This window comes from Ylistrum balloti, unplaced genomic scaffold, assembly GCF_031769215.1.
Source record: "Ylistrum balloti isolate Yb309-2 unplaced genomic scaffold, AGI_CSIRO_Ybal_v1 Utg370448, whole genome shotgun sequence".
In the NCBI taxonomy this organism is placed as follows: Eukaryota; Metazoa; Mollusca; class Bivalvia; order Pectinida; family Pectinidae; genus Ylistrum; species Ylistrum balloti.
The window spans coordinates 149,850-176,087 of NW_026782298.1; the positions used below are offsets into that span (position 1 = coordinate 149,850).

Consider the following 26,238-nt stretch of genomic DNA (forward strand, 5'->3'; position numbering starts at 1 on the left):
TCAAGCTTGTAGTCGTTTTATAGGTATAACTGAAGCAGAGTTAAAGGTATACAATGATTCTTAATGGTGTAATACTTTAATGGTGTTATACTTTAATGGTGTTATATTTTGATAGTGTTATATCTTAATGGCGATTAAATCATAGTGGTTAATTAAGTTCATACCAAATCTATTTCAGTATAAAGTTACAATGAGCATGGATTATAACAGTGTTAATGATCATCTTCAACATCAGAAACTTCTGCTTTCATTAAACCACTACTTTAAAGGCCACCAGAAAAGGCCTGTTTAATTATACCATTAAATCATCTATAATAAAAACAAGCCTACAAGGAACGATGCAGATTACAATCAGATCAACCAAAGAAGATCAATGTACAACAAGAGGCCCATATGGCCTGTATCACTCACCAGGCTTCAGTAAAACTGAAGGAAAAGGAATTCTAAATATCAAAACATAAAAAAAAACACAGAGGGATAGACGGAGGGATAGACAGAGGGATAGACAGAGGGATAGAGTGAAAGACGGAGGGATAGATGGATGGAGGGACTGACTGAGGGATTAGACGTAGGGATAGACTGAGGGATAGATGGAGGAATAGACGGAGGGATAGACGGAGGGATAGACAGAGGGATAGACAGAGAGAGGGACAGACAGAGGGATAGACGGAGGGATAGGCGGAGGGATAGATAGAGGGATAGACGGAGGGATAGACAGAGGGATAGACAGAGGGAGGGACAGAGGGATAGATGAAGGGATAGACAGAGGGATAGACAGAGGGAGGGACAGAGGGATAGACGGAGGAATAGACGGAAAGATAGACAGAGGGATAGATGGAGGGTTAGACAGAGGGATATCTGGAGGAATAGATGGATGGAGGGATAGACAGAGGGATAGACAGAGGGATAGACGGAGGGATAGACGGAGGGATAGACAGAGGGCTAGACAGAGGGATATATGGAGGGATAGATGGATGGAGGGATTGACTGAGGGATAGATGGTGGGATAGACTGAGGGATAGATGGAGGGATAGATGGATGGAGGGATAGATGGAAAGATAGACAGAGGGATAGACGGAAGATAGACTGAGGGATAGACTGAGGGATAGCAGAGGGAGGGACAGAGGGATAGATGGATGGATAGATGGATAGAGGGATAGACAGAGGGATAGACTGAGGGATAGATGGAGGAGTAGACGGAGGGATAGACGGAGGGATAGACAGAGGGATAGTGATAGACGGAGGGATATATGGAGGGATAGACAGAGGGATAGACAGAGGGATAGACTGAGGGATAGACAGAGGGATAGATGGTGGGATAGATGGAGGGATAGATGGAGGGATAGACTGAGGGATAGACTGAGGGATAGACAGAGGGATAGACTGAGGAATAGACAGAGGGATAGATGGAGGGATAGGCAGAGGGATAGATGGAGGGATAGACTGAGGGATAGACAGAGGGATAGACAGAGGGATAGACGGAGGGAAAGACTGAGGGATAGACAGAGGGATAGACGGTGGGATAGATAGAGGGATAGACGGAGGGATAGACTGAGGGATAGATGGAGGGATAGACGGAGGGATAGACAGAGGGATAGAGTGAAAGACAGAGGGATAGACAGAGGGATAGATGGAGGGAAAGACTGAGGGATAGGCAGAGGGATAGACGGTGGGATAGATAGAGGGATAGACGGAGGGATAGACTGAGGGATAGATGGAGGGATAGACAGAGTGATAGACGGAGGGAAAGACAGAGGGATAGACGGAGGGATAGAAAGAGGGATAGACGGTGGGTTAGATAGAGGGATAGACGGAGGGATAGACAGAGGGATAGACTGAGGGATAGACAGTGGGATAGATAGAGGGATAGACAGAGTGATAGACAGAGGGATAGGCAGATGGATAGACTGAGAGATAGACTGAGGGATAGATGGAGGGATAGACTGAGGGATAGATGGAGGGATAGACTGAGGGATAGATGGAGGGATAGACTGAGGGATAGATGGAGGGATAGACAGAGGGATAGACGGAGGGATAGATGGAGGGATAGATGGAGGGATAGACAGAGGGATAGATGGAGGGATAGACAGAGGGATAGACAGAGGGATAGATGGAGGGATAGACAGAGTGATAGACTGAGGGATAGACAGAGGGATAGACAGAGGGATAGACAGAGGGATAGACTGAGGGATAGATGGAGGGATAGACTGAGGGATAGATGGAGGGATAGACAGAGGGATAGATGGAGGGATAGACAGAGGGATAGACGGAGGGATAGACAGAGGGATAGACAGAGGGATAGACAGAGGGATAGACGGAGGGATAGACAGAGGGATAGACAGAGGGATAGACAGAGGGATAGACAGAGTGATAGACAGAGGGATAGACAGAGGGATAGACAGAGGGATAGACAGAGGGATAGACAGAGGGATAGACAGAGGGATAGACAGAGGGATAGACTGAGGGGATAGATGGAGGGATAGACAGAGGGATAGACAGAGGGATAGATGGACGGATAGACTGAGGGATAGATTGATGGCTGGCATTGTAGGCCAATCCCTCACTTGGCCCTTCAGACCATGTCATGTCAAAACAAATACCCTCTCTCTTGTTTATATTGTGATGGTAACAGAATCATTAAACAAACAAACAACTTTTTAACACCTGTAATTCCTGATGTAGGATAAACAGTAGTGTTTTTTTTATTTGGATGAAATTTCAGTTTGGATTTGTTTTGAAATAAATTATCTATATTGTTACAAAGATTGTCAGGTATCAATGTCATGATATTTACTATCATACAATGAAAAAATTGTAAAGTAACAATTTACTAGTTATTAGAGAAATTTATCTGGATATAATGGCTTTGAATGATCTGGGACAAGGCCATTCACATCATTCATCATTATGTAAATGATACATAGAGATTTCACTTTAAAACAATTTTGTCTGTATGTAAATAGATGCAACATGTAGAGGTGTGTATAATCTCACTATGGCCAAAGAAACACTCTGATTTCACTTTAAAACAATTTTGTCTGTATGTAAATAGATGCAACATGTAGAGGTGTGTATAATCTCACTGTGGCCAAAGAAACACTCTGAAATCACGTATCACCTGACCTTGTTCCATATTGAAAATAAAGATATTCACCAAGTTGAACTAAAGGCGACTGGGCCAACTTTCCCAGTGATCTTTGTGCCAAGAGAGACGTCATGTCGTAGCATCATCGTATCATTTCAGACCGAAATATGTAATTATGAAAAATCATAACCAAAACCCATTAACAAAACTTTTCCTATTAAGCAATCACCTAAATGTTTGATTTACATGAGATTTATAAAGAGGTTTCACTGACTATGTTTACTTGCCAGCATCCTCCTTAATCTGAATTATTTAGATCTTCTGTCAAATCTTATATATCAACTTCAAGACAATATAGAAAAGTCGATAGGACATCAAAATGACTCCGACTATGTCCCTTCCCGGTTATCAAACACTGTTGATTTCTCTCAGACCTTCAAGAATCCCTATAAACTACAAGACATATAAACCCCTGTGAGACTTTACACACAGAAAACAATCCTCTACTCCTTTGTACTGTTGTACATCGAGAATCAGACAACAAGCATGCAACGACACTTAAAAATGTACATCACAACATCAGATGGACAAATAAAGTGACAAAAAGTTTTCAAAATAAAAGGTAAAACAGAATGAAGTGATTTGCTGAAACAGTGTATAATATACTTACAACAGATTAACTTTCAAAAGCTCTCCTTACAGAGGCCAAAAAATACTGTTTCTCAGACAAAAGTATTGTTACCACAGAATTACTGCTCTTCACTGAAGAACTGGACTTAGAACAGTTATCTGTCAGATTTGAATTTTTATAAAAGCAACCAATTTTTGTTAAAACATTAACGAATATTATGTATATTGGATAATTAAACCATCAATTAAAAATAATGAGATCCTGATTACAAATCTGTAGAGAAAGGTTTACTGACTATCTGTCCAAATCACTGAGATGGTATCAATTTTTCCCACCTATTTTATCAAACAACTGAAAAATAATCATTGAAAAGAAAACTGGTGAAATTTGTCTCAAAACGAAGCTATTTTTTGACCTTTTTAAGGATGATAATGACACATATCCCATAATGCAATACACTGTATATTGTGTGTAAGTACTTACACCTGTCACCTCCTCATCAACCTGTAACATATATATCACCACTTATACTCAGTGTTTTATAAACACCTGTCACTTCCTCATCAACCTGTAACATATATATCACCACTTATACCCAGTGTTTTATAAACACCTGTCACCTCCTCATCAACCTGTAACATATATATCACCACTTATACCCAGTGTTTTATAAACACCTGTCACTTCCTCATCAACCTGTAACATATATATCACCACTTATACCCAGTGTTTTATAAACACCTGTTACTTCCTAATCAACCTGTAACATATATATCACCACTTATACCCAGTGTTTTATAAACACCTGTCACTTCCTCATCAACCTGTAACATATATATCACCACTTATACCCAGTGTTTTATAAACACCTGTCACTTCCTCATCAACCTGTAACATATATATCACCACTTATACCCAGTGTTTTATAAACACCTGTTACTTCCTAATCAACCTGTAACATATATATCACCACTTATACCCAGTGTTTTATAAACACCTGTCACTTCCTCATCAACCTGTAACATATATATCACCACTTATACCCAGTGTTTTATAAACACCTGTCACTTCCTCATCAACCTGTAACATATATATCACCACTTATACCCAGTGTTTTATAAACACCTGTCACTTCCTCATCAACCTGTAACATATATATCACCACTTATACCCAGTGTTTTATAAACACCTGTCACTTCCTCATCAACCTGTAACATATATATCACCACTTATACCCAGTGTTTTATAAACACCTGTTACTTCCTAATCAACCTGTAACATATATATCACCACTTATACCCAGTGTTTTATAAACACCTGTCACTTCCTCATCAACCTGTAACATATATATCACCACTTATACCCAGTGTTTTATAAACACCTGTCACTTCCTCATCAACCTGTAACATATATATCACCACTTATACCCAGTGTTTTATAAACACCTGTTACTTCCTAATCAACCTGTAACATATATATCACCACTTATACCCAGTGTTTTATAAACACCTGTCACTTCCTCATCAACCTGTAACATATATATCACCACTTATACCCAGTGTTTTATAAACACCTGTCACTTCCTCATCAACCTGTAACATATATATCACCACTTATACCCAGTGTTTTATAAACACCTGTCACTTCCTCATCAACCTGTAACATATATATCACCACTTATACCCAGTGTTTTATAAACACCTGTCACTTCCTCATCAACCTGTAACATATATATCACCACTTATACTCAGTGTTTTATAAACACATGTCCTCATCAACCTGTAACATATATATCACCACTTATACCCAGTGTTTTATAAACACATGTCCTCATCAACCTGTAACATATATATCACCACTTATACCCAGTGTTTTATAAACACCTGTCACTTCCTCATCAACCTGTAACATATATATCACCACTTATACCCAGTGTTTTATAAACACATGTCCTCATCAACCTGTAACATATATATCACCACTTATACCCAGTGTTTTATAAACACCTGTCCTCATCAACCTGTAACATATATATCACCACTTATACCCAGTGTTTTATAAACACCTGTCACTTCCTCATCAACCTGTAACATATATATCACCACTTATACTCAGTGTTTTATAAACACATGTCCTCATCAACCTGTAACATATATATCACCACTTATACCCAGTGTTTTATAAACACCTGTCACTTCCTCATCAACCTGTAACATATATATCACCACTTATACCCAGTGTTTTATAAACACATGTCCTCATCAACCTGTAACATATATATCACCACTTATACCCAGTGTTTTATAAACACCTGTCACTTCCTCATCAACCTGTAACATATATATCACCACTTATACCCAGTGTTTTATAAACACATGTCCTCATCAACCTGTAACATATATATCACCACTTATACCCAGTGTTTTATAAACACCTGTCACTTCCTCATCAACCTGTAACATATATATCACCACTTATACCCAGTGTTTTATAAACACCTGTCACTTCCTCATCAACCTGTAACATATATATCACCACTTATACTCAGTGTTTTATAAACACATGTCCTCATCAACCTGTAACATATATATCACCACTTATACCCAGTGTTTTATAAACACCTGTCCTCATCAACCTGTAACATATATATCACCACTTATACCCAGTGTTTTATAAACACCTGTCACTTCCTCATCAACCTGTAACATATATATCACCACTTATACCCAGTGTTTTATAAACACATGTCCTCATCAACCTGTAACATATATATCACCACTTATACCCAGTGTTTTATAAACACCTGTCACTTCCTCATCAACCTGTAACATATATATCACCACTTATACCCAGTGTTTTATAAACACCTGTCCTCATCAACCTGTAACATATATATCACCACTTATACCCAGTGTTTTATAAACACCTGTCCTCATCAACCTGTAACATATATATCACCACTTATACCCAGTGTTTTATAAACACATGTCCTCATCAACCTGTAACATATATATCACCACTTATACCCAGTGTTTTATAAACACCTGTCCTCATCAACCTGTAACATATATATCACCACTTATACCCAGTGTTTTATAAACACCTGTCACTTCCTCATCAACCTGTAACATATATATCACCACTTATACCCAGTGTTTTATAAACACCTGTCCTCATCAACCTGTAACATATATATCACCACTTATACCCGGTGTTTTATAAACACCTGTCACTTCCTCATCAACCTGTAACATATATATCACCACTTATACCCAGTGTTTTATAAACACATGTCCTCATCAACCTGTAACATATATATCACCACTTATACCCAGTGTTTTATAAACACCTGTCACTTCCTCATCAACCTGTAACATATATATCACCACTTATACCCAGTATTTTATGAACACCTGTCCTCCACTACTTTCACACACCTGTATATCTACCTTACCAGTAGACTGACCACTACCTTTACACACCTGTATACCTACCTTACCAGTAGACTGACCACTACCTTTACACATCTGTATACCTACCTTACCAGTAGACTGACCACTACCTTTACACACCTGTATACCTACCTTACCAGTAGACTGACCACTACCTTTCCACACCTGTATACCTATCTTACCAGTAGACTGACCACTACCTTTCCACATTTGTATACCTTCCTTACCAGTAGACTGACCACTACCTTTCCACACCTGTATACCTATCTTACCAGTAGACTGACCTCTATCTTTACACACCTGTATATCTACCTTACCAGTAGACTGACCACTACCTTTACACACCTGTATACCTATCTTAACAGTAGACTGATCACTACCTTTACACACCTGTATACTTATCTTACGAATAGACTGACCACTACCTTTGCACACCTGTATACCTATCTTACCAGTAGACTGACCACTACCTTTACACACCTGTATATCTACCTTACCAGCATACTGACCATTACCTTTCCACACCTGTATACCTATCTTACCAGTAGACTGACCACTACCTTTCCACATCTGTACACCTATCTTACCAGTAGACTGACCACTACCTTCACACACCTGTATATCTACCTTACCAGTAGACTGACCACTACCTTTCCACACCTGTATATCTACCTTACCAGTAGACTGACCACTACCTTTCCACACCTGGATATCTATCCTATCAGTAGACTGACCGCTACCTTTACACACCTGTTTACCTACCTTATCAGTAGACTGACCATTACCTTCACACACCTGTATATCTACCTTACCAGCATACTGACCACTACCTTTCCACACCTGTTTACCTACCTTATCAGTAGACTGACCACTACCTTTACACACCTGTTTACCTACCTTATCAGTAGACTGACCACTACCTTTCCACACCTGTTTACCTACCTTACCAGTAGACAGACCTCTACCTTTCCACACCTGTTTACCTACCTTATCAGTAGACTGTCCACTACCTTTACACACCTGTTCACCTACCTTATCAGTAGACTGACCACTACCTTTACACACCTGTTTACCTACCTTATCAGTAGACTGACCTCTACCTTTACACACCTGTTAACCTACCTTATCAGTGGAATACATTTGACCACTTGAGAACTCCATGTATAACTTGACTTTCCGGACCATAGCTTCCTGGGCACAGTTCATACTCAGTCGAATAATTCCTTCCTGGTATACCTGCAAGGGAGACAACTCATCAATCATTAATCAACATTATTGACGACTACTGATAACAACGGAATCATGTCTATGTCATCACTAAAATATTGTCAGATCTAAATGAAAAATTCAGTTAGTGACAAGCAATAGAATGACACACCTCTAAAATACTAGATTCATAGTGAGAATGTCAACTCATGCCATATCACACATCTTGTAGGTATGTCCAAATATTTAATTCTACACCAAGATGGAATAATACAGAAGGAGTATGTGTTGTTAAGTATTGTAATAAGACTGTTCATATATATATTTGTATTATAAATATATTTGAGGTTGGAGATAACAGGTTCTGTCCATGCTGTACCTATCTTTGGGTTTTCTGTCTATGCTTTCTGTGTCTGTTCTTCCTGATAGTGTCTGTCTGTTCTTACTGATAGTGTCTGTCTGTTCTTACTGATAGTGTCTGTCTGTTATTACTGATAGTGTCTGTGTATGTCCTTAGTTACTGTGTCTGTGTGTATGTCCTTAGTTACTGTGTCTGTATGTATGTCCTTAGTTACTGCGTCAGTGTGTATGTCCTTAGTTACTGTGTCTGTGTGTATGTCCTTAGTAACTGTGTCTGTGTGTATGTCCTAAGTAACTGTGTCTGTGTGTATGTCCTTAGTTACTGTGTCAGTGTGTATGTCCTTAGTTACTGTATCTGTGTGTATGTCCTTAGTTACTGTGTCAGTGTGTATGTCCCTAGTTACTGTGTCTGTGTGTATGTCCCTAGTTACTGTGTCTGTGTGTATGTCCCTAGTTACTGTGTCTGTGTGTATGTCCCTAGTTACTGTGTCTGTGTGTATGTCCTTAGTTACTGTGTCTGTGTGTATGTCCCTAGTTACTGTGTCTGTGTGTATGTCCTTAGTTACTGTGTCTGTGTGTATGTCCTTAGTAACTGTGTCTGTGTGTATGTCCTTAGTAACTGTGTCTGTGTGTATGTCCTTAGTTACTGTGTCTGTGTGTATGTCCTTAGTAACTGTGTGTGTGTGTATGTCCTTAGTTACTGTGTCTGTGTGTATGTCCTTAGTTACAGTGGCAGTTCATACTTACGGGGTCTGTCTGGCCGTACTTGGTTTCTGCTGCCAAATTGATGACATAATCATAATCGCCCTCAGAATCTGTAAACGCATTCCTCACAGATGCTGAAACAAACCCAGAGCAATTTAAAAAGTAATCAGAGGTTAAAGAAGGCACAGAAAGTGATTCCAGGTATAAATATCTACAACCTGATTTCATTATGAATGTTCATGACATTGATGAATCACACGGGCTTAAGCTAATTAATACTAATAATAATCTCGTGCTGACGTTTTCCTGTAAACGTAGGGATCAAGTAGTTGTCTTTGTAGGCTAGTACGATCAACGGTTGTGACTCATTTATAAAATAAACAAAGTCTTTATGTAAATAGTCTGGCAGTTAAGTTTGTAGTCCTTGATAATAAGAAAAATAAATATTTCCTAAAATACTTTTAAAAAAAACAAGCTTAATGAAATCAAAAAGATTGAAAAAATAGGATAAAAATTCAAAAAAAAAAAAAAAAAGATAATGAGATCAGTCTAAAAGGTAAAAGAAATCTGATTTTTATTTGCTGTTTCAGTATCGCATGTTTTATATAATCATCTATAAATATGAGTAAGACACACTACTTCACTTTTATCTATATACTATGGATGTCATTTCAACTTGTTGCTATGGTTACCTGGGTTGATCAGACTGGCATGCTTGAACTCAACCAGAGGATTAGCAAACACATCCTGTGTAAACAAAAACAAGGTCAAGGTCAATATCTAAATAAAACAAAAGGTCAAGTTCAAGGTCAATACTTGTAATATATGTAGTTTAATGGTTTGTATCCAAGGGGTTTATGCAGAATGAAATTTTTGTACAGTTGTTAATATATTACAGCTAATATGTAGAATAAGAGTGTGACTTTAATGATTTAAAATTATATATTTCCAAATCAAAATGGAATTGTCTCCCCTTACCACATAGTATTATATGTATGTTTAAATTAAGTTTGAAAAGGATTTAACTTGATGTCCAATCCTGTGACATTTTGTTGGTAACATAATGATATAATGACCGTAGTTTGAGGTGCTGTAATAGTTACCTTGTGTCTGCTGTTCAGCCAGGCCATCGGAGGTGGAACTTTATCTGCAACGCGTACCTACAAAATAACATACTTGTATTACATATCCTACACTGACACAGGTTCAAGTGTCTAGTCCTTTCGGAGGGGTGAGCAAAAATTTAAAGTGAAGTTGAATAAGGGTTTATGACAAAAAGGTACTTCAGAAGCTTATGAGAAAAGTTGGTTTTCAGATAAAACGGAGGGAAATTGCAGTTCTAGGTCAGTGCTTAAGGGGAAAATCTGATAAGTGATTTGGAGAAATGTTGGTCTTTAGGGGGTAAGAAGAGGAGATAGAGAAGGGATGTATTTACAGGTGTATTGAGAGTGTGTGAGGGAGGAATTTACAGGTGTAGGAAGAGGGTATGAGGTATGGGAATTACAGGTGTTGGAAGAGGGTAGGAGGTATGGGGATAACAGGTGTAGGGAGAGGGTGGGTTGTATGGTGATTATAGGTGTAGGAAGAGGGTGGGAGGTATGAGGATTGCAGGTGTAGGGAGAGGGTAGGAGGTATAGGGATTACAGGTGTAGGGAGAGGGTAGGAGGTATGAGGATTGCAGGTGTAGGGAGAGGGTAGGAGGTATAGGGATTACAGGTGTAGGGAGAGGGTAGGAGGTATAGGGATTACAGGTGTAGGGAGAGGGTAGGAGGTATGGGGATAACAGGTGTAGGGAGAGGGTAGGAGGTATGGGGATTACAGGTGTAGGGAGAGGGTAGGAGGTATGGGGATTACAGGTGTAGGGAGAGGGTAGGAGGTATGGGGGATTACAGGTGTAGGGAGTGGGTAGGAGGTATAGGGGATTATAGGTGTAGGGAGAGGGTGGGTTGTATGGTGATTACAGGTGTAGGAAGAGGGTAGGAGGTATGGGGGATTACAGGTGTAGGGAGAGGGTAGGAGGTATGGGGATTACAGGTGTAGGAAGAGGGTGGGAGGTATAGGGATTACAGGTGCAGGGAGAGGGTAGGAGGTATGAGGATTACAGGTGTAGGGAGAGGGTAGGAGGTATGGGGATTACAGGTGTAGGGAGAGGGTAGGAGGTATGGGGATTACAGGAGCAGGGAGAGGGTAGGAGGTATGGGGGATTACAGGTGCAGGGAGAGGGTGGGAGGTATGGGGATTACAGGTGTAGGGAGAGGGTATGTTGTGTGGTGATTACATGTGTAGGGAGAGGGTGGGAAGTATGGGGATTACAGGTGTAGGGAGAGGGTAGGAAGAATGGGGATTACAGGTGCAGGGAGAGGGTAGGAGGTATGGGGATTACAGGTGTAGGGAGAGGGTAGGAGGTATGGGGGATTACAGGTGTAGGGAGAGGGTATGTTGTATGGGGATTACAGGTGTAGGGAGAGGGTAGGAAGTATGGGGATTACAGGTGTAGGGAGAGGGTAGGAAGTATGGGGATTACAGGTGTAGGGAGAGGGTAGGAAGTATGGGGATTACAGGTGTAGGGAGAGGGTATGTTGTATGGGGATTACAGGTGTAGGGAGAGGGTAGGAAGTATGGGGATTACAGGTGTAGGGAGAGGGTAGGAAGTATGGGGATTACAGTTGTAGGGAGAGGGTAGGAAGTATGAGGATTACAGGTGTAGGGAGAGGGTGGGAGGTTATAGGGGATTACAGGTGTAGGGAGAGGGTAGGAAGTATGAGGATTAATGAAGAAGTATGAGAACCTCATTGAGTGTGATTGAAATGTTTTGGTTGACTTGTTTAAGTCTGGATTGAAAGATAGGTGAGATCCAAAGAGAGAGATAAAATGATACACTTCAGGTAAAGACAGCAGGAAGGAAATAGGGACATGTAAGGGGTGTCCCAGGTCTCCAAGACGGGCTAGGTTTTACGGCCATTCAAAAACTTGTTGGCTGTGGTTGCAATATTTTTCTAGTTCAGAAATATTTGTATAATTACTAATAAAAATCCTGTCACACTGTGAACAATGTTTCTGTAATACTGGTCTGACAATGATGCAGTGCAATATTTGTGGTCAGGAAATCCTGCATCCCACCACACAGGAGGCTACCAATATATAACACAGGCCTCTGTAATTCACTGACAGCCGTGTATGTAATTATATTCCCTTGAAAATCTGGTACATCTCAAGGTTTGACTCCAGCTTCATGTAGACAAAGAGTAGATTTTAGCATAATATAATGCATGTCACTAAAATTATCAGGTAAATAGATGATCAGTGTTCACTGGTCACTTCCTACTGACCGACTGGGTCTGGTGTGACTTTATTTTTCAAAGATTAATGAAACATCAATCACACATCACTTCTGTCTGTAAAGGTGTCAATCACACATCATCACTTCTGTCTGTAAAGGTGTCGATCACATGACATCACATCTGTCTGTAAAGGTGTCAATCACACATCATCACTTCTGTCTGTAAAGGTGTCAGTTACACAACACTTCTGTCTGTAAAGGTGTCAATCACATGACATCACTTCTGTCTGTAAAGGTGTCAATCACACATCATCACTTCTGTCTGTAAAGGTGTCAATCACATGACATCACTTCTGTCTGTAAAGGTGTCAATCACACATCATCACTTCTGTCTGTAAAGGTGTCAATCACATGACATCACTTCTGTCTGTAAAGGTGTCAATCACACATCATCACTTCTGTCTGTAAAGGTGTCAATCACACATCATCACTTCTGACTGTAAAGGTGTCAATTACACAACACTTCTGTCTGTAAAGGTGTCAATCACACAACATCACTTCTGTTTGTAAAGGTGTCAATTACACAACACTTCTGTCTGTAAAGGTGTCAATCACATGACATCACTTCTGTCTGTAAAGGTGTCAATCACACATCATCACTTCTGACTGTAAAGGTGTCAATTACACATCACTTCTGTCTGTAAAGGTGTCAATCACACATCATCACTTCTGTCTGTAAAGGTGTCAATCACACAACACTTCTGTCTGTAAAGGTGTCAATCACACAAACATCACTTCTGTCTGTAAAGGTGTCAATCACACAAACATCACTTCTGTCTGTAAAGGTGTCAATCACACAAACATTACTTCTGTCTGTAAAGGTGTCAATTACACAACACTTCTGTCTGTAAAGGTGTCAATTACACAACACTTCTGTCTGTAAAGGTGTCAATCACACAAACATCACTTCTGTCTGTAAAGGTGTCAATCACACAACACTTCTGTCTGTAAAGGTGTCAATTACACAAACATCACTTCTGTCTGTAAAGGTGTCAATCACACAAACATCACTTCTGTCTGTAAAGGTGTCAATTACACAACACTTCTGTCTGTAAAGGTGTCAATCACATGACATCACTTCTGTCTGTAAAGGTGTCAATCACACATCATCACTTCTGTCTGTAAAGGTGTCAATTACACAACACTTCTGTCTGTAAAGGTGTCAATCACATGACATCACTTCTGTCTGTAAAGGTGTCAATCACACATCATCACTTCTGTCTGTAAAGGTGTCAATCACACATCATCACTTCTGTCTGTAAAGGTGTCAATTACACAACACTTCTGTCTGTAAAGGTGTCAATCACTGTCTGTAAAGGTGTCAATCACACAACATCACTTCTGTCTGTAAAGGTGTCAATCACAGAACATCACTTCTGTCTGTAAAGGTGTCAATCACACAAACATCACTTTTTGTGTCTGTAAAGGTGTCAAACACACAAACATCACTTCTGTCTGTAAAGGTGTCAATCACAGAACATCACCTCTGTCTGTAAAGGTGTCAATCACACATCATCACGTCTGTCTGTAAAGGTGTCAATCACACAAACATCACTTTTGTCTGTAAAGGTGTCAATCACAAAAGATAACTACTGACAACCATACCTACCTTACTGACGAGGTCATGACTGACCAGGTGTGTCACCAGGTGTATCATACCTACCTTACTGACGAGGTCATGACTGACCAGGTGTGTCACCAGGTGACGACCAATGAATCCTGTACCTGTAATGATAAACAAATAATAGGGTTAACGTAGGTAACGGATCACAGATTACTACAGTGTTATCACAGGTGATCTTTATCAGGTGTAAAGTCATATGTACAGTAAAGTAGGGTTATCACTTATGTAGGGTCACATTGTACAGTAGGGTTATAACTTATGTAGGGTTACATTGTACAGTAGGGTTATCACTTATGTAGGGTCACATTGTACAGTTGGGTTATCACTTATGTAGGGTCACATTGTACAGTAGGGTTATCACTTATGTAGGGTCACATTGTACAGTAGGGTTATCACTTATGTAGGGTCACATTGTACAGTAGGGTTATCACTTATGTAGGGTTACATTGTACAGTAGGGTTATCACTTATGTAGGGTCACATTGTACATTAGGGTTATCACTGATATAGGGTCACATTGTACAGTAATCACTGGAGTAATCATACTGTACAGTAGGGTTATCACTTATGTAGGGTCACAGGGTACAGTAGGGTTATCACTTATGTAGGGTCACATTGTACAGTAATCACAGGAGTAATCATACTGTACAGTAGAGTTATCACTTATGTAGGGTCACATTGTACAGTTGGGTTATCACTTATGTAGGGTCACATTGTACAGTAATCACAGGAGTAATCATACTGTACAGTAGGGTTATCACTTATGTAGGGTCACAGGGTACAGTAATCACAGGTGTAATCATACTGTACAGTAGGGTTATCACTTATGTAGGGTAACACTGTACAGTAGGGTTATCACTTATGTAGGGTCACAGGGTACAGTAATCACAGGTGTAATCATACTGTACAGTAGGGTTATCACTTATGTAGGGTCACACTGTACAATAGGGTTATCACTTATGTAGGGTCACAGGGTACAGTAATCACAGGAGTAATCATACTGTACAGTTGGGTTATCACTTATGTAGGGTCACAGGGTACAGTAATCACAGTTGTAATCATACTGTACAGTAGGGTTATCACTTATGTAGGGTCACACTGTACAATAGGGTTATCACTTATGTAGGGTCACATTGTACAGTAGGGTTATCACTTATGTAGGGTCACACTGTACAATAGGGTTATCACTTATGTAGGGTCACATTGTACAGTTGGGTTATCACTTATGTAGGGTCACATTATCCAAGAGAGTACATTTGGGCTTTGCTATTATTTAATTGAATTTAAGAAGATCACTAGAAACCTAGTCTGGAATTTTCAATATTATATTTGTACGTCTTCTCAATGGAAGGCTGTATTTGTGATACATAGGTATTTATCCTTCAAGCACCTGTAAATACATGTGATTACACAGGATTTCAACACACCTATCTCTGATCTTCATAAGAGGTGAAATGATTCGCATGACAGCATGTTAAATAAAATGCCTTTGGTTTGAGAGTATCACCAACTTGAATTCTCCAATGGACATACAGTTAAAGATAGTTATTTTGGACCAGAGTCTCCTTTTCAGTAAACATGGGAATATTCAGAGTGACTGTTTTGTTACAAAATTGAGATTTTTGAATTAGTAGAATTGATTACTGTACATGAAATTGTAATGAGAAGCTTCATAATCAATTTTTCAGGTAACAATTACCAGTGTAAATCTCCTCACCAGATCTCTTAGGAGTTCTCTTACCAGTACACTACGTCTGGTTGTCAGTTTCCATATAAGTATGTAGTGTCACCAACTTATCTGATATCATCAGGCCACAATCATACAGGCCATTAATTACTCAGATCATCAAAAATGCTAGAATCACTTGAATTTTGATCAATATTTCAACGTTTCAAGTTCAATTTTTAAATTTAATCAAACATAACATAGAACATCATCTAAATACATACAGATGTGATAACTACACAATACAAACATAGAACATCATCTAAATACATACAGATGTGATAACTATACAATACATACAGACGTGATAACTATACAATACATACAGATGTGATAACTATACAATACATACAGATGTGATAGCTATACAATACATACAGATGTGATAACTATATATTACATACAGATGTGATAACTATATATTACAATACAGATGTGATAACTATACAATACATACAGATGTGATAACTATACAATACATACAGATGTGATAACTATACAATACATACAGATGTGACAACTATACAATACATACAAATGTGATAACTATGCAATTCATACAGATGTGACAACTATACAACGGACTATATTATATAGTCTTTTTATGTAATGACCCTTTACAACATCCTTTCGCACTTGAGTTTGAAGGGAATGACCAGATATTTGATAACTAGCGGCAGGCAACACTGCATGATGTATATCATATTAGGTTTTTAAAGTTGAAAGTTCCAAATAGATTGTTAAGCCCTTGAATATCAGATATCACGATAACAAACTCTTTTGAATTGAAGGTATTTTTAGACATGTCGTCGAGATATTTTTAGGCATGTCATCGAAACAATCATCATATTAGTTTGTTTGTAAATAACATCAATATCAAACCTGCCAGACTTTTCCTGGAAAAGATTCTGTAAATGGGAATTCAAGCCGCTTTTCTGTCATAAACAAAATATTAAATAAAACAACAAAGTGCCAAATATTCAATCAAGTGTTGAAATGAATTTGGAACTTGTCACTTCAAATTAACTTTGCTTTACTGCCCTCAGGTAAACTTTCAGTATGATAACACATACAAAGAAAGACTTTATTTGATACAAATATTCCACCACTAACATTATGTCATTACATGTATTTGCCCCGGAACTTTTTCTGTACATTGATAATAATTATCTCTTTTTAACTTCAGCTTGATTTAGAGAAGGGATTGATTTGTCTACTATCACAATAACTCAAATCAGATGCAAGTATTCAGACGCCTGAGTAACACAGAGGCTCCAACTTACCATATATCTAGAGAGAATCATGAATGTATTGACAAACGAGTCACATCTAGTAGTCATAGTGTATGCACATTGAAAAATTGGACTTAAAGGTAACAAGTTTCATCAAAGGAAACACTTTCTAGTAAGCTTTAGTAACTTAACAGTTACATTTATGAAGATAATGATTTTGTAATTGTACCTGAATTGTTTATATAAGAATCTTATTTAATATTATCGTGCAACATATTTTGCTCCCAGGGCTCTCACACCCCATTTTGGGACTGACGCCCGGGGCCCTTAGAATTGGGAAAAATAATGGTGTTTTCTTTAGAATTGGGAAAACTTGGGGTCTAAATTGGGAAAAAAGATACTATTTTGCATTGGGAATGGGGCCAAATATCGGCCCCAAATCTGGCAGATTGAGAGCCCTGGCTCCTAACATGATAATTACATTTACTGAATGTTAATTTTTTATGTAATTAAAATGGAACCTGCTAATGAGTGATTTAATAAGACATTGAAGTAATAATTATAGTAATACCCAGTCTCTACATGAACACAACATATGTGTAACAAAATCCCTATGTTGTCAGAACTACTGAACAATGGTCAGCACCACCAAGTGTCCAGTAGATTACGCAGTAAACTGGATTTCTTTTAAAGTTTTTAGTTATGTATACTGAAACAATGCAAAACTGGAATTGCGTTAAGTTACACATACAAAAAATTAAACAAATGGTAACAATGATTCATTGTAATGACTCAACTGTTACTTCATCGATTCATTCCATCTGCAGCACTATATACATGAAGACCATTAACTAATGGTGATTTTACTATCATACCCTGCATCCTTTGTTTCAATTAAAGTAAGGCAATGCATAAAAAATCATCAACACCGAAGCCAGGAAAGAGAAATTCCACATGTAATCTCAGACAGATTCTAGAAATCTATTCTGTGTTCTGTAACGCTGTCTCATTCTGACCACAGGCTCCTGACTTAAATTCTAGATGTTTTCCTGTTTGTTTACAATAGAAAATGTTGTGGTTATACTGTAGTTACATCAAAGGTAAACTTTGTCATTATGGTATACAATTAACACGAACACAACTGGTTCAACAAGACGAGCGTCTGAGATTGTGACGTATATAACATTTTGTGTTATTTTATGACTAAACCCTGCATACATTAGCGACTGCCATTTGTCTTCCCTGTGTTTCGACACAACCGACTAGAACATCGACTCATGCGCCACTCCATTATGTAAGGACTACATCAGATACATCATTTGTCTTCATATTACTTACCTCCCAGTATTAGTACTCGTGCACGCCGGTGTCCACCGTCCGCCATTTTCACTGTTTGATCATGTGACCATACATATTGTCACGTGGTTTTCCCTTTAAAATTTGGCCTTGAAAGAACAGGACGAGAACATGAAGTTTGTAAAACATGTACAGGAAATATATAAATCAAACTTAACACCGACAATAACATTATTTCCTTCTTCACTCCTGAATGCAGTCAGGCAAAATAATGTTTTTTTTTCCGGATGTTTGCCAGAATCTACTTTAACATAACTGCATTCATAGCTATTTTCTTTCAAATGTTCCACTGACCAGTATTTTATTAAGATTTCTAAACGTGTAAGATAGCTACCCGTTTTACATGTAAATCAAAATATGACCACAGACATTTGTTTCTAATGTGACTAATTTAGAATTCTAACACACAATAGGACCACGTGTTCCAATCCATACTATGCCCGTAACTATGTTTTAAAAGAATTGAAGATTTACTTTAATTGTGATCATCTTCAAACCATACTGTCTCTGCTGTGTACATGTACATTTAAAACTTTTCAGATTAATCAATTTAATTTTAATTTGCTCCATGTATGATAATGCATACATATACGTCATCTCATTTAGAACATTCTTTAGCCTGTCGTGAAATGTCTTTGTGTCATTGGAATCTACAAGTTAAATTTGCTCCCTGTACATGGTCACTAAAAACAGCACTCAAATAAACAATAATGAACACGCAGACGATAACAGGCGTCATGGGACATCACATTTATAACCAAACTTAAAGTTTTGATTTTCTAAGTGTTTATCAAGACTGTTTCTGAAGGAGTTCATGGTAGATGTGATAATAACATATTCATATGCAATTATTGAGGACAGCGTCGCGCATCAGAGAATTTCTCATTCTAGGTGAAGGTTTTTTTCCCTACAGATTACTTAGCGGCATTTCAGAAAAATATTAATATCTCGTTTTGTAGATAAAAAAATCGCAAATGTTAACCTCTGATCAGGTAATTTAACAATTTTGCGTTACAAATATATATATATTTTAGATGAAAATTAGTTGTGTCATTTTTTAGTTAAAACTTATACATTAATGTCATTCATAGTCCTATCGAATTATTAACAAAACGATTATTTTGACAACTTCAAAGTGAAATAAAAGCAGTATTACGTAAAAATCTCCAAATGTATACCTCTTGTTATCAAGTATAGTAACTTTCCAACACATTGATTGAACTTTGACAATCTTTAATTAAAAATTAGTTGTGTCATCCTTTAGGTGAAAATGGCACATAATTTCGGTTCACGGAAATGTTCTAAGCCCCATTATATTAGGCTGGGAGATTCTTTGTCACGACACGTGGCTGTGTGGCAAATACGGAAGCGTATTCTGGCCACGTTGTGTTTTATTTTATCTAAGCCCCATTATATTAGGCTGGGAGATTCTTTGTCACGACACGTGGCTGTGTGGCAAATACGGAAGCGTATTCTGGCCACGTTGTGTTTTATTTTATCTCGAAATTTCGTGATAGCAAATCGAAATTTCGAGTTAGTTATCCGAAATTTTGAGTTAGTAAGTCGAAATTTCGAGTTATTGAAATTTTCAGATATTAACCCGAAATTTCGAGATAACAACTCGAAATATTAACTTACTATCTCAAATTTTCGGATTACTAACTCGAAATTTCGAGTTGCTATCGCGAAATTTCGAGATAAAATAAAACACAACGTTGCCCGAATACGCTTCCGTATTTGCCACACAGCCACGTGTCGTCACAGTCAGTTTCCTGTCCCGCTCACCGGCGACAGTCAGTGTCCTGTCCCGCTAACCGACGACAGTCAGTTTCCTGTCCCGCTAACCGACGACAGTCAGTTTCCTGTCCCGCTAACCGGCGACAGTCAGTGTCCTGTCCCGCTCACCGGCGACAGTCAGTTTCCTGTCCCGCTAACCGGCGACAGTCAGTGTCCTGTTCCGCTAACCGGCGACAGTCAGTGTCCTGTCCCGCTAACCGGCGACAGTCAGTCAGTGTCCTGTCCCGCTAACCGGCGACAGTCAGTGTCCTGTCCCGCTAACCGGCGACAGTCAGTGTCCTGTCCCGCTAACCGGCGACAGTCAGTTTCCTGTCCCGCTAACCGGCGACAGTCAGTGTCCTGTCGGTGGTTAGTTAACAGGTTTTCTTCTATACAACTCAGCCTATTCCTTAAGTTCGTTATATCGGCGATAGTTAAAGATCTGTAGACGTGTGGTTTATTGGTTATAGCTTTTCGTCTCACCATGTTTCGTCTCACCATGTTTCGTCTCACCATGTTTCGTCTCACCATGTTTCGTCTCACCATGTTTCGTCTCACCATGTTTCGTCTCACCATGTTTCGTCTCACCGACGATATTCTGTGTTTGTCTACATGTAGAGGAAGTTAGTATGTTGGTTACAGGTTTCCACTCATCCGATTTCACCCATTGATATAGATTTTTGTCTCAGCTACGGTAGTTACTGATCGGTCGGCGTGTAGCTGTTCAGTTAAAGGTTTTGCGCCTAAGCAACGCGGCATTTGTCCCGAATTTATCTGACCAGCAGTAAAAGTTGCTTTATTGGCGACAGATTTTTTCCGCCTACCCGATTCCGCCTAATCTTGTAGGTTCCGCCTCGCCATTGTTTGTGTCCTGTTCGAGGTTGGTCCGTTAAATGTTTTCCGCCTTCAAGACTCAGCCTGTTCCTTGATTTCGTCTCACAAATGTTAGCCAATGGTCTGTTGGAGTCGTGGTAGAACATGTTATAGGGTTATAAGCCCATGGTGAAAACATTCAGGTTCACTCAATGTGCTTGTATAGCCTCATGTCAAAACATTCAGGTTAATTCAATGTCGGGATTGTGCTTATATAGCCCATGGTGAAAATATTCAGGTTTACTCAAAGTCAGAATTGAGCTTATATAGGGTAATAAGCCATGGGTGAAAACATTCAGGTTTACTCAATGCCAGGAATAGGCTTATATAGGGTAATAAGCCATGGGTGAAAACATTCAGGTTTACCCAATGCCAGGAATAGGCTTATATAGGGTAATTGTCCTTATTGAGAGAGACAACACAACTCGTTTACCGATAGACCATAGACGGCGATTTGAAAAATATTAAAACAAAGTTTATTCATGAATAATTACAAAACTGATGCATATGATTATTTCTTTACTGAATTTTTGACAATAATATTGAAATACAATAAATGCCTCTTGGACCATGATTACAGTCAAATTTAACATCATTTTTTGTTTTCAGAATACTGAGGTGATCTTCACTTTCTGTTTTCAACAATGATACTCTCCAATTTTCAAATTAAAATCAAACAAACTGGTGTAAGATATCGTTATGAAGAACACCAGTTTGTGAAGGTTTCTCTAACTTTCAATAACATTTACCAGACCGGAAGTTTTGACACATCATTGATATGACATGCTTGAGAGAAAGTAAAATTCACAGAACTAACTCGAAAGGTGGTTATTTCTACAAAGAGGATACATAATATGAATGTAGCCCATACAATTAATTAGCACTTCAGATGTATGTGTGCAATTGGTAAAGAATTCAGCCATTTGCATAAAATATTTTACATAAAACAGAAATGAACTGAAATTTGAAGAATAATGTCATTTTGTCTTAATGAGGTAGATTTTTTTTAATCCGTATATAATTTGATCGTTTTTACGACACTCATTAGAATCAAGTATCTTTATGAAAAATCCCGAATATGTAATGTTACGTTTCTTTAATATCATTCTAAAAATGTTTTGTATCAAGGATTATCTCCCTTGTATGACAAATGTATAGATACGAAATGACAAACATATATTAGTCAAATAAGTAGGAAAACCGACCTCGATACCAGTTTTGACTGTCAAAACACTGAGGTTTTTTCACGTTTATTTTTACAGGACGGGGTTATATTGTGAATTCGTTGCACGAATATAAAGATAAATTCCTCTAGATCCGAAACGCAATATTGATGTGATAAGGAACGTTCTCTGTAAGCAGACAAAACACTTATTTTACTCACCGCTGTGTCGTGAAGCGGATGGTCGCCGCCATTTTGGTTGTGACCGGGGATAGTTAGGCCGTGACCTACGGTTTAGGTTGGACCCCTTGTACTTGTAGCTCCAGATAAGAATGAAAAATTCCCCGCCTCCATTAAACATAGAATGGAAACAGTGCTAGATTTACCTCGTGGTTGCTGAAATGAGTTCCCTCCCTTTAGTGGAGCGAGACATTACCTACTGTGTATTGAATAACAGTTGTCTCCCTTCGTTAGAAATGAACTAGTGTTACATTTATTGTATAAATCTTTGTCTTGCTCTGGAACCAACCGATTTCCCTGAAGTATTTTCCAAGTTCACATTTGCGGAAGCTTCTAAAAATCATGCAGAATTAACAGTATAGAGTGTATTTAGAAGTTGCCAGTGATGAGCTGCTGAAAGTCAACAGACAGGTGGGTGTGGTTTAGTCCTCGCAGAGTTCGTAAATAATCAAAACTGCTTTTATATTTCTGATCTGTAACGCTCAGCCTATTGAATACAGCCTTCAGGCCCTCACTTCAGCAGCCTGTGCTCTGGCTTGCTCCCGTATTTCTTCAGCCTCATCCTCAGTTTTTGCATCTGAAAATAAAGATAAGATCTGAGAGCTTAGAATGAAATCATAACAAAGAATTATGCTACAAATGTTAGGACCTTTAACCTTTGAACTTATGATGATGAGGAACCGTGACCTCAGTATTTGAAAGCACCTTTGTCATTGTACCTACTAATATGACCTTTGCACTTTTAACTGCTACCATGATATGTTGAACTGTGACCTCTAATTAACTTTATTGTGATGGCCTGTGATATTGTAAAGTTGACACTTCAATGATTGTGCGAACTATGACCTCTACGATGGCTGTTGAGTTTTTCCTGATGATCTGAGCTTCCTGTAAGAGAAACTGCTGTAGAAGCAGTGACTGCATAAAACGTTCATCTATACTAGTATAAATGCTGATACTTCCTAGCTGGAAATACCGCACATCTACAAAAAATCCTGGGGATATAAGTTAATGGCTTACAGCCAATGAGGTACAATGGGGAAATAAGTTAATGGCTTACAGTAAATGAGGTACATTGTGGGGAAATAAGTTAATGGCTTACAGTCAATGAGGTACATTGTGGGGAAATAAGTTAATGGCTTACAGTAAATGAGGTACATTGTGGGGAAATAAGTTAATGGCTTACAGCCAATGAGGTACACTGGGGAAATAAGTTAATGGCTTACAGTCAATGAGGTACATTGTGGGGAAATAAGTTAATGGCTTACAGTCAATGAGGTACATTGTGGGGAAATAAGTTAATGGCTTACAGTCAATGAGGTACATTGTGGGGAAATAAGTTAATGGCTTACAGTCAATGAGGTACATTGTGGGGAAATAAGTTAATGACTTACAGTCAACGAAGCATGTTTGTGGGGAAATGAGGGAGGTGGGGGGCAGGGGGTAATCATCTCAATTTTTAGAAGCTAAAATTACTCTTATATCCCTTTGATATCACAGAAAATGTCACTCAACGAGTTGGGACACAAGAACATTCAGGGGTGAAAGAGTACTTACAGGGGTGATAGAGTACTTATAGGGGTGATACAGTAGTTACCAAGTTGATACAGTACTTACAGGGATGATACAGTACTTGAAGGGGTGATACAGTACTTACAGGGATGATACAGTACTTACAGGGGTGATCCAGTACTTACAGCAGTGATACAGTACTTACAGGGATGATACAGTACTTACAGGGATGATACAGTACTTGAAGGGGTGATACAGTACTTACAGGGGTGATACAGTACTTACAGGGATGATACAGTACTTACAGCAGTGATACAGTACTAACAGGGGTGATCCTTACAAGGGTGATACAGTACTTACAGGGGTGATCCTTACAGGGGTGATACAGTACTTACAGGGGTTATACAGTACTTACAGGGGTTATACAGTACTTACAGGGGTGATCCTTACAGGGGTGATCAAGTACTTACAGGGGTGATACAGTACTTACAGGGGTGATAGAGTACTTATAGGGGTGATACAGTAGTTACCAAGTTGATACAGTACTTACAGGGATGATACAGTACTTGAAGGGGTGATACAGTACTTACAGGGATGATACAGTACTTACAGGGATGATACAGTACTTACAGGGATGATACAGTACTTACAGGGATGATACAGTACTTACAGGGGTGATACAGTACTTACAGGGGTGATACAGTACTTACAGGGATGATACAGTACTTACAGGGATGATACAGTACTTACAGGGATGATACAGTACTTACAGGGGTGATACAGTACTTACAGGGATGATACAGTACTTACAGGGATGATACAGTACTTACAGGGATGATACAGTACTTACAGGGATGATACAGTACTTACAGGGATGATACAGTACTTACAGGGATGATACAGTACTTACAGGGGTGATACAGTACTTACAGGGATGATACAGTACTTACAGGGGTTATACAGTACTTACAGGGATGATCCAGTACTTACAGCAGTGATCAAGTACTTACAGGGGTGATACAGTACTTACATGGGTGATCCAGTACTTACAGGGGTGATCCTTACAGGGGTGATACAGTACTTACAGGGATGATACAGTACTTACAGGGGTGATCCAGTACTTACAGGGATGATACAGTACTTACAGGGATGATACAGTACTTGAAGGGGTGATACAGTACTTACAGGGGTGATACAGTACTTACAGGGATGATACAGTACTTACAGGGATGATACAGTACTTACAGGGGTGATCCAGTACTTACAGGGATGATACAGTACTTACAGGGGTTGATACTTACCGTAAGCGAACGAGGAGCAGACCTGTCTGCAGCAAGTGCCACCCAATCTCTCTCTAACAGCTGCAAACATGGTTTCCTCTAACACTTTCCGATCAGTTATCATTTGTCTTGTATCAAACACAGTTGTAGTCTCCTGTAGTAGACACATATCGCGATCTTTTCTTTGCTTACAAATGAAACACGACTGACCTGGCTTTTGGTTTTGTTACAGAAAGATGAAATATATTCATTTGAGTCATCTTGGAGCCAATCATTGTTTGATGTTTATATGTTCTTTAAAAGTATCTTTTCCTTATGTTCTCTTCTGCTTTTTTCTCTTCGTGGTACAAAATTTGGACAATCCTTCCCAGAAATAGCGATGATAATATCTAACTTCCGACCACGGACAGACGGCCCGACCACGGACGAAGGGCGATTTCAAAAGCCCACTATCTGAGACGCTCTCTGATTTGTCTATTTTATCTTTTCACTTATCCAACGGATAATTAGAGAATGGAGAAGTCAATGACAACACGCCACCTTGCGGCGGGTTTGTCGGAACTTCTTTTTGCACGAATGGTATATCTGTTTTCACATTCAATGATGTAACCCAAAAGTAAAATAAAATGTTCAAATAATTTATAATGTATACAAAAATAGGCGGCAAATAACAACAAAT

At 38.8% G+C, this 26,238-nt stretch overlaps 2 protein-coding genes across 2 annotated transcripts in view; both read right to left on the reverse strand.

Annotated features, from left to right (window-relative positions):
• Positions 1–18,744, reverse strand: part of LOC132554832 (uncharacterized) — a 35,495-nt gene extending 16,751 nt beyond the window's left edge. The window contains exons 1-6 of the mRNA XM_060219155.1: positions 18,699–18,744; positions 14,443–14,504; positions 10,543–10,599; positions 10,132–10,186; positions 9,482–9,573; positions 8,291–8,404 (exon numbers count right to left, since the gene is read on the reverse strand). Coding sequence (XP_060075138.1) covers positions 8,291–8,404; positions 9,482–9,573; positions 10,132–10,186; positions 10,543–10,599; positions 14,443–14,504; positions 18,699–18,744 — 426 coding nt within the window. The remainder of the gene's footprint in view (positions 1–8,290; positions 8,405–9,481; positions 9,574–10,131; positions 10,187–10,542; positions 10,600–14,442; positions 14,505–18,698) is intronic.
• Positions 18,745–23,136: 4,392 nt separating this feature from the next.
• On the reverse strand, positions 23,137–25,728 carry LOC132554833 (uncharacterized). The gene is made up of 4 exons (XM_060219156.1): positions 25,581–25,728; positions 23,604–23,762; positions 23,283–23,344; positions 23,137–23,235 (listed from the first exon to the last, which is right to left on the reverse strand). Exons 1-4 carry the CDS (start codon positions 25,726–25,728, stop codon positions 23,137–23,139), a joined length of 468 nt encoding a protein of 155 aa, XP_060075139.1.
• Between the last annotated feature and the right edge of the window lie 510 nt (positions 25,729–26,238).

Bases quoted from the DNA above. Each gene is read 5' to 3' on its own strand.
- LOC132554833 (XM_060219156.1), bottom strand. From the start codon at position 25,728: ATGTGTCTACTACAGGAGACTACAACTGTGTTTGATACAAGACAAATG. The intron at 23,763-25,580 runs GTAAGTATCAAC...TTATATCCCCAG, and splicing joins CTGCTCCTCGTTCGCTTACG to GATTTTTTGTAGATGTGCGG. The intron at 23,236-23,282 runs GTGAGGGCCTGA...GTTACAGATCAG, and splicing joins CCAGAGCACAGGCTGCTGAA to AAATATAAAAGCAGTTTTGA.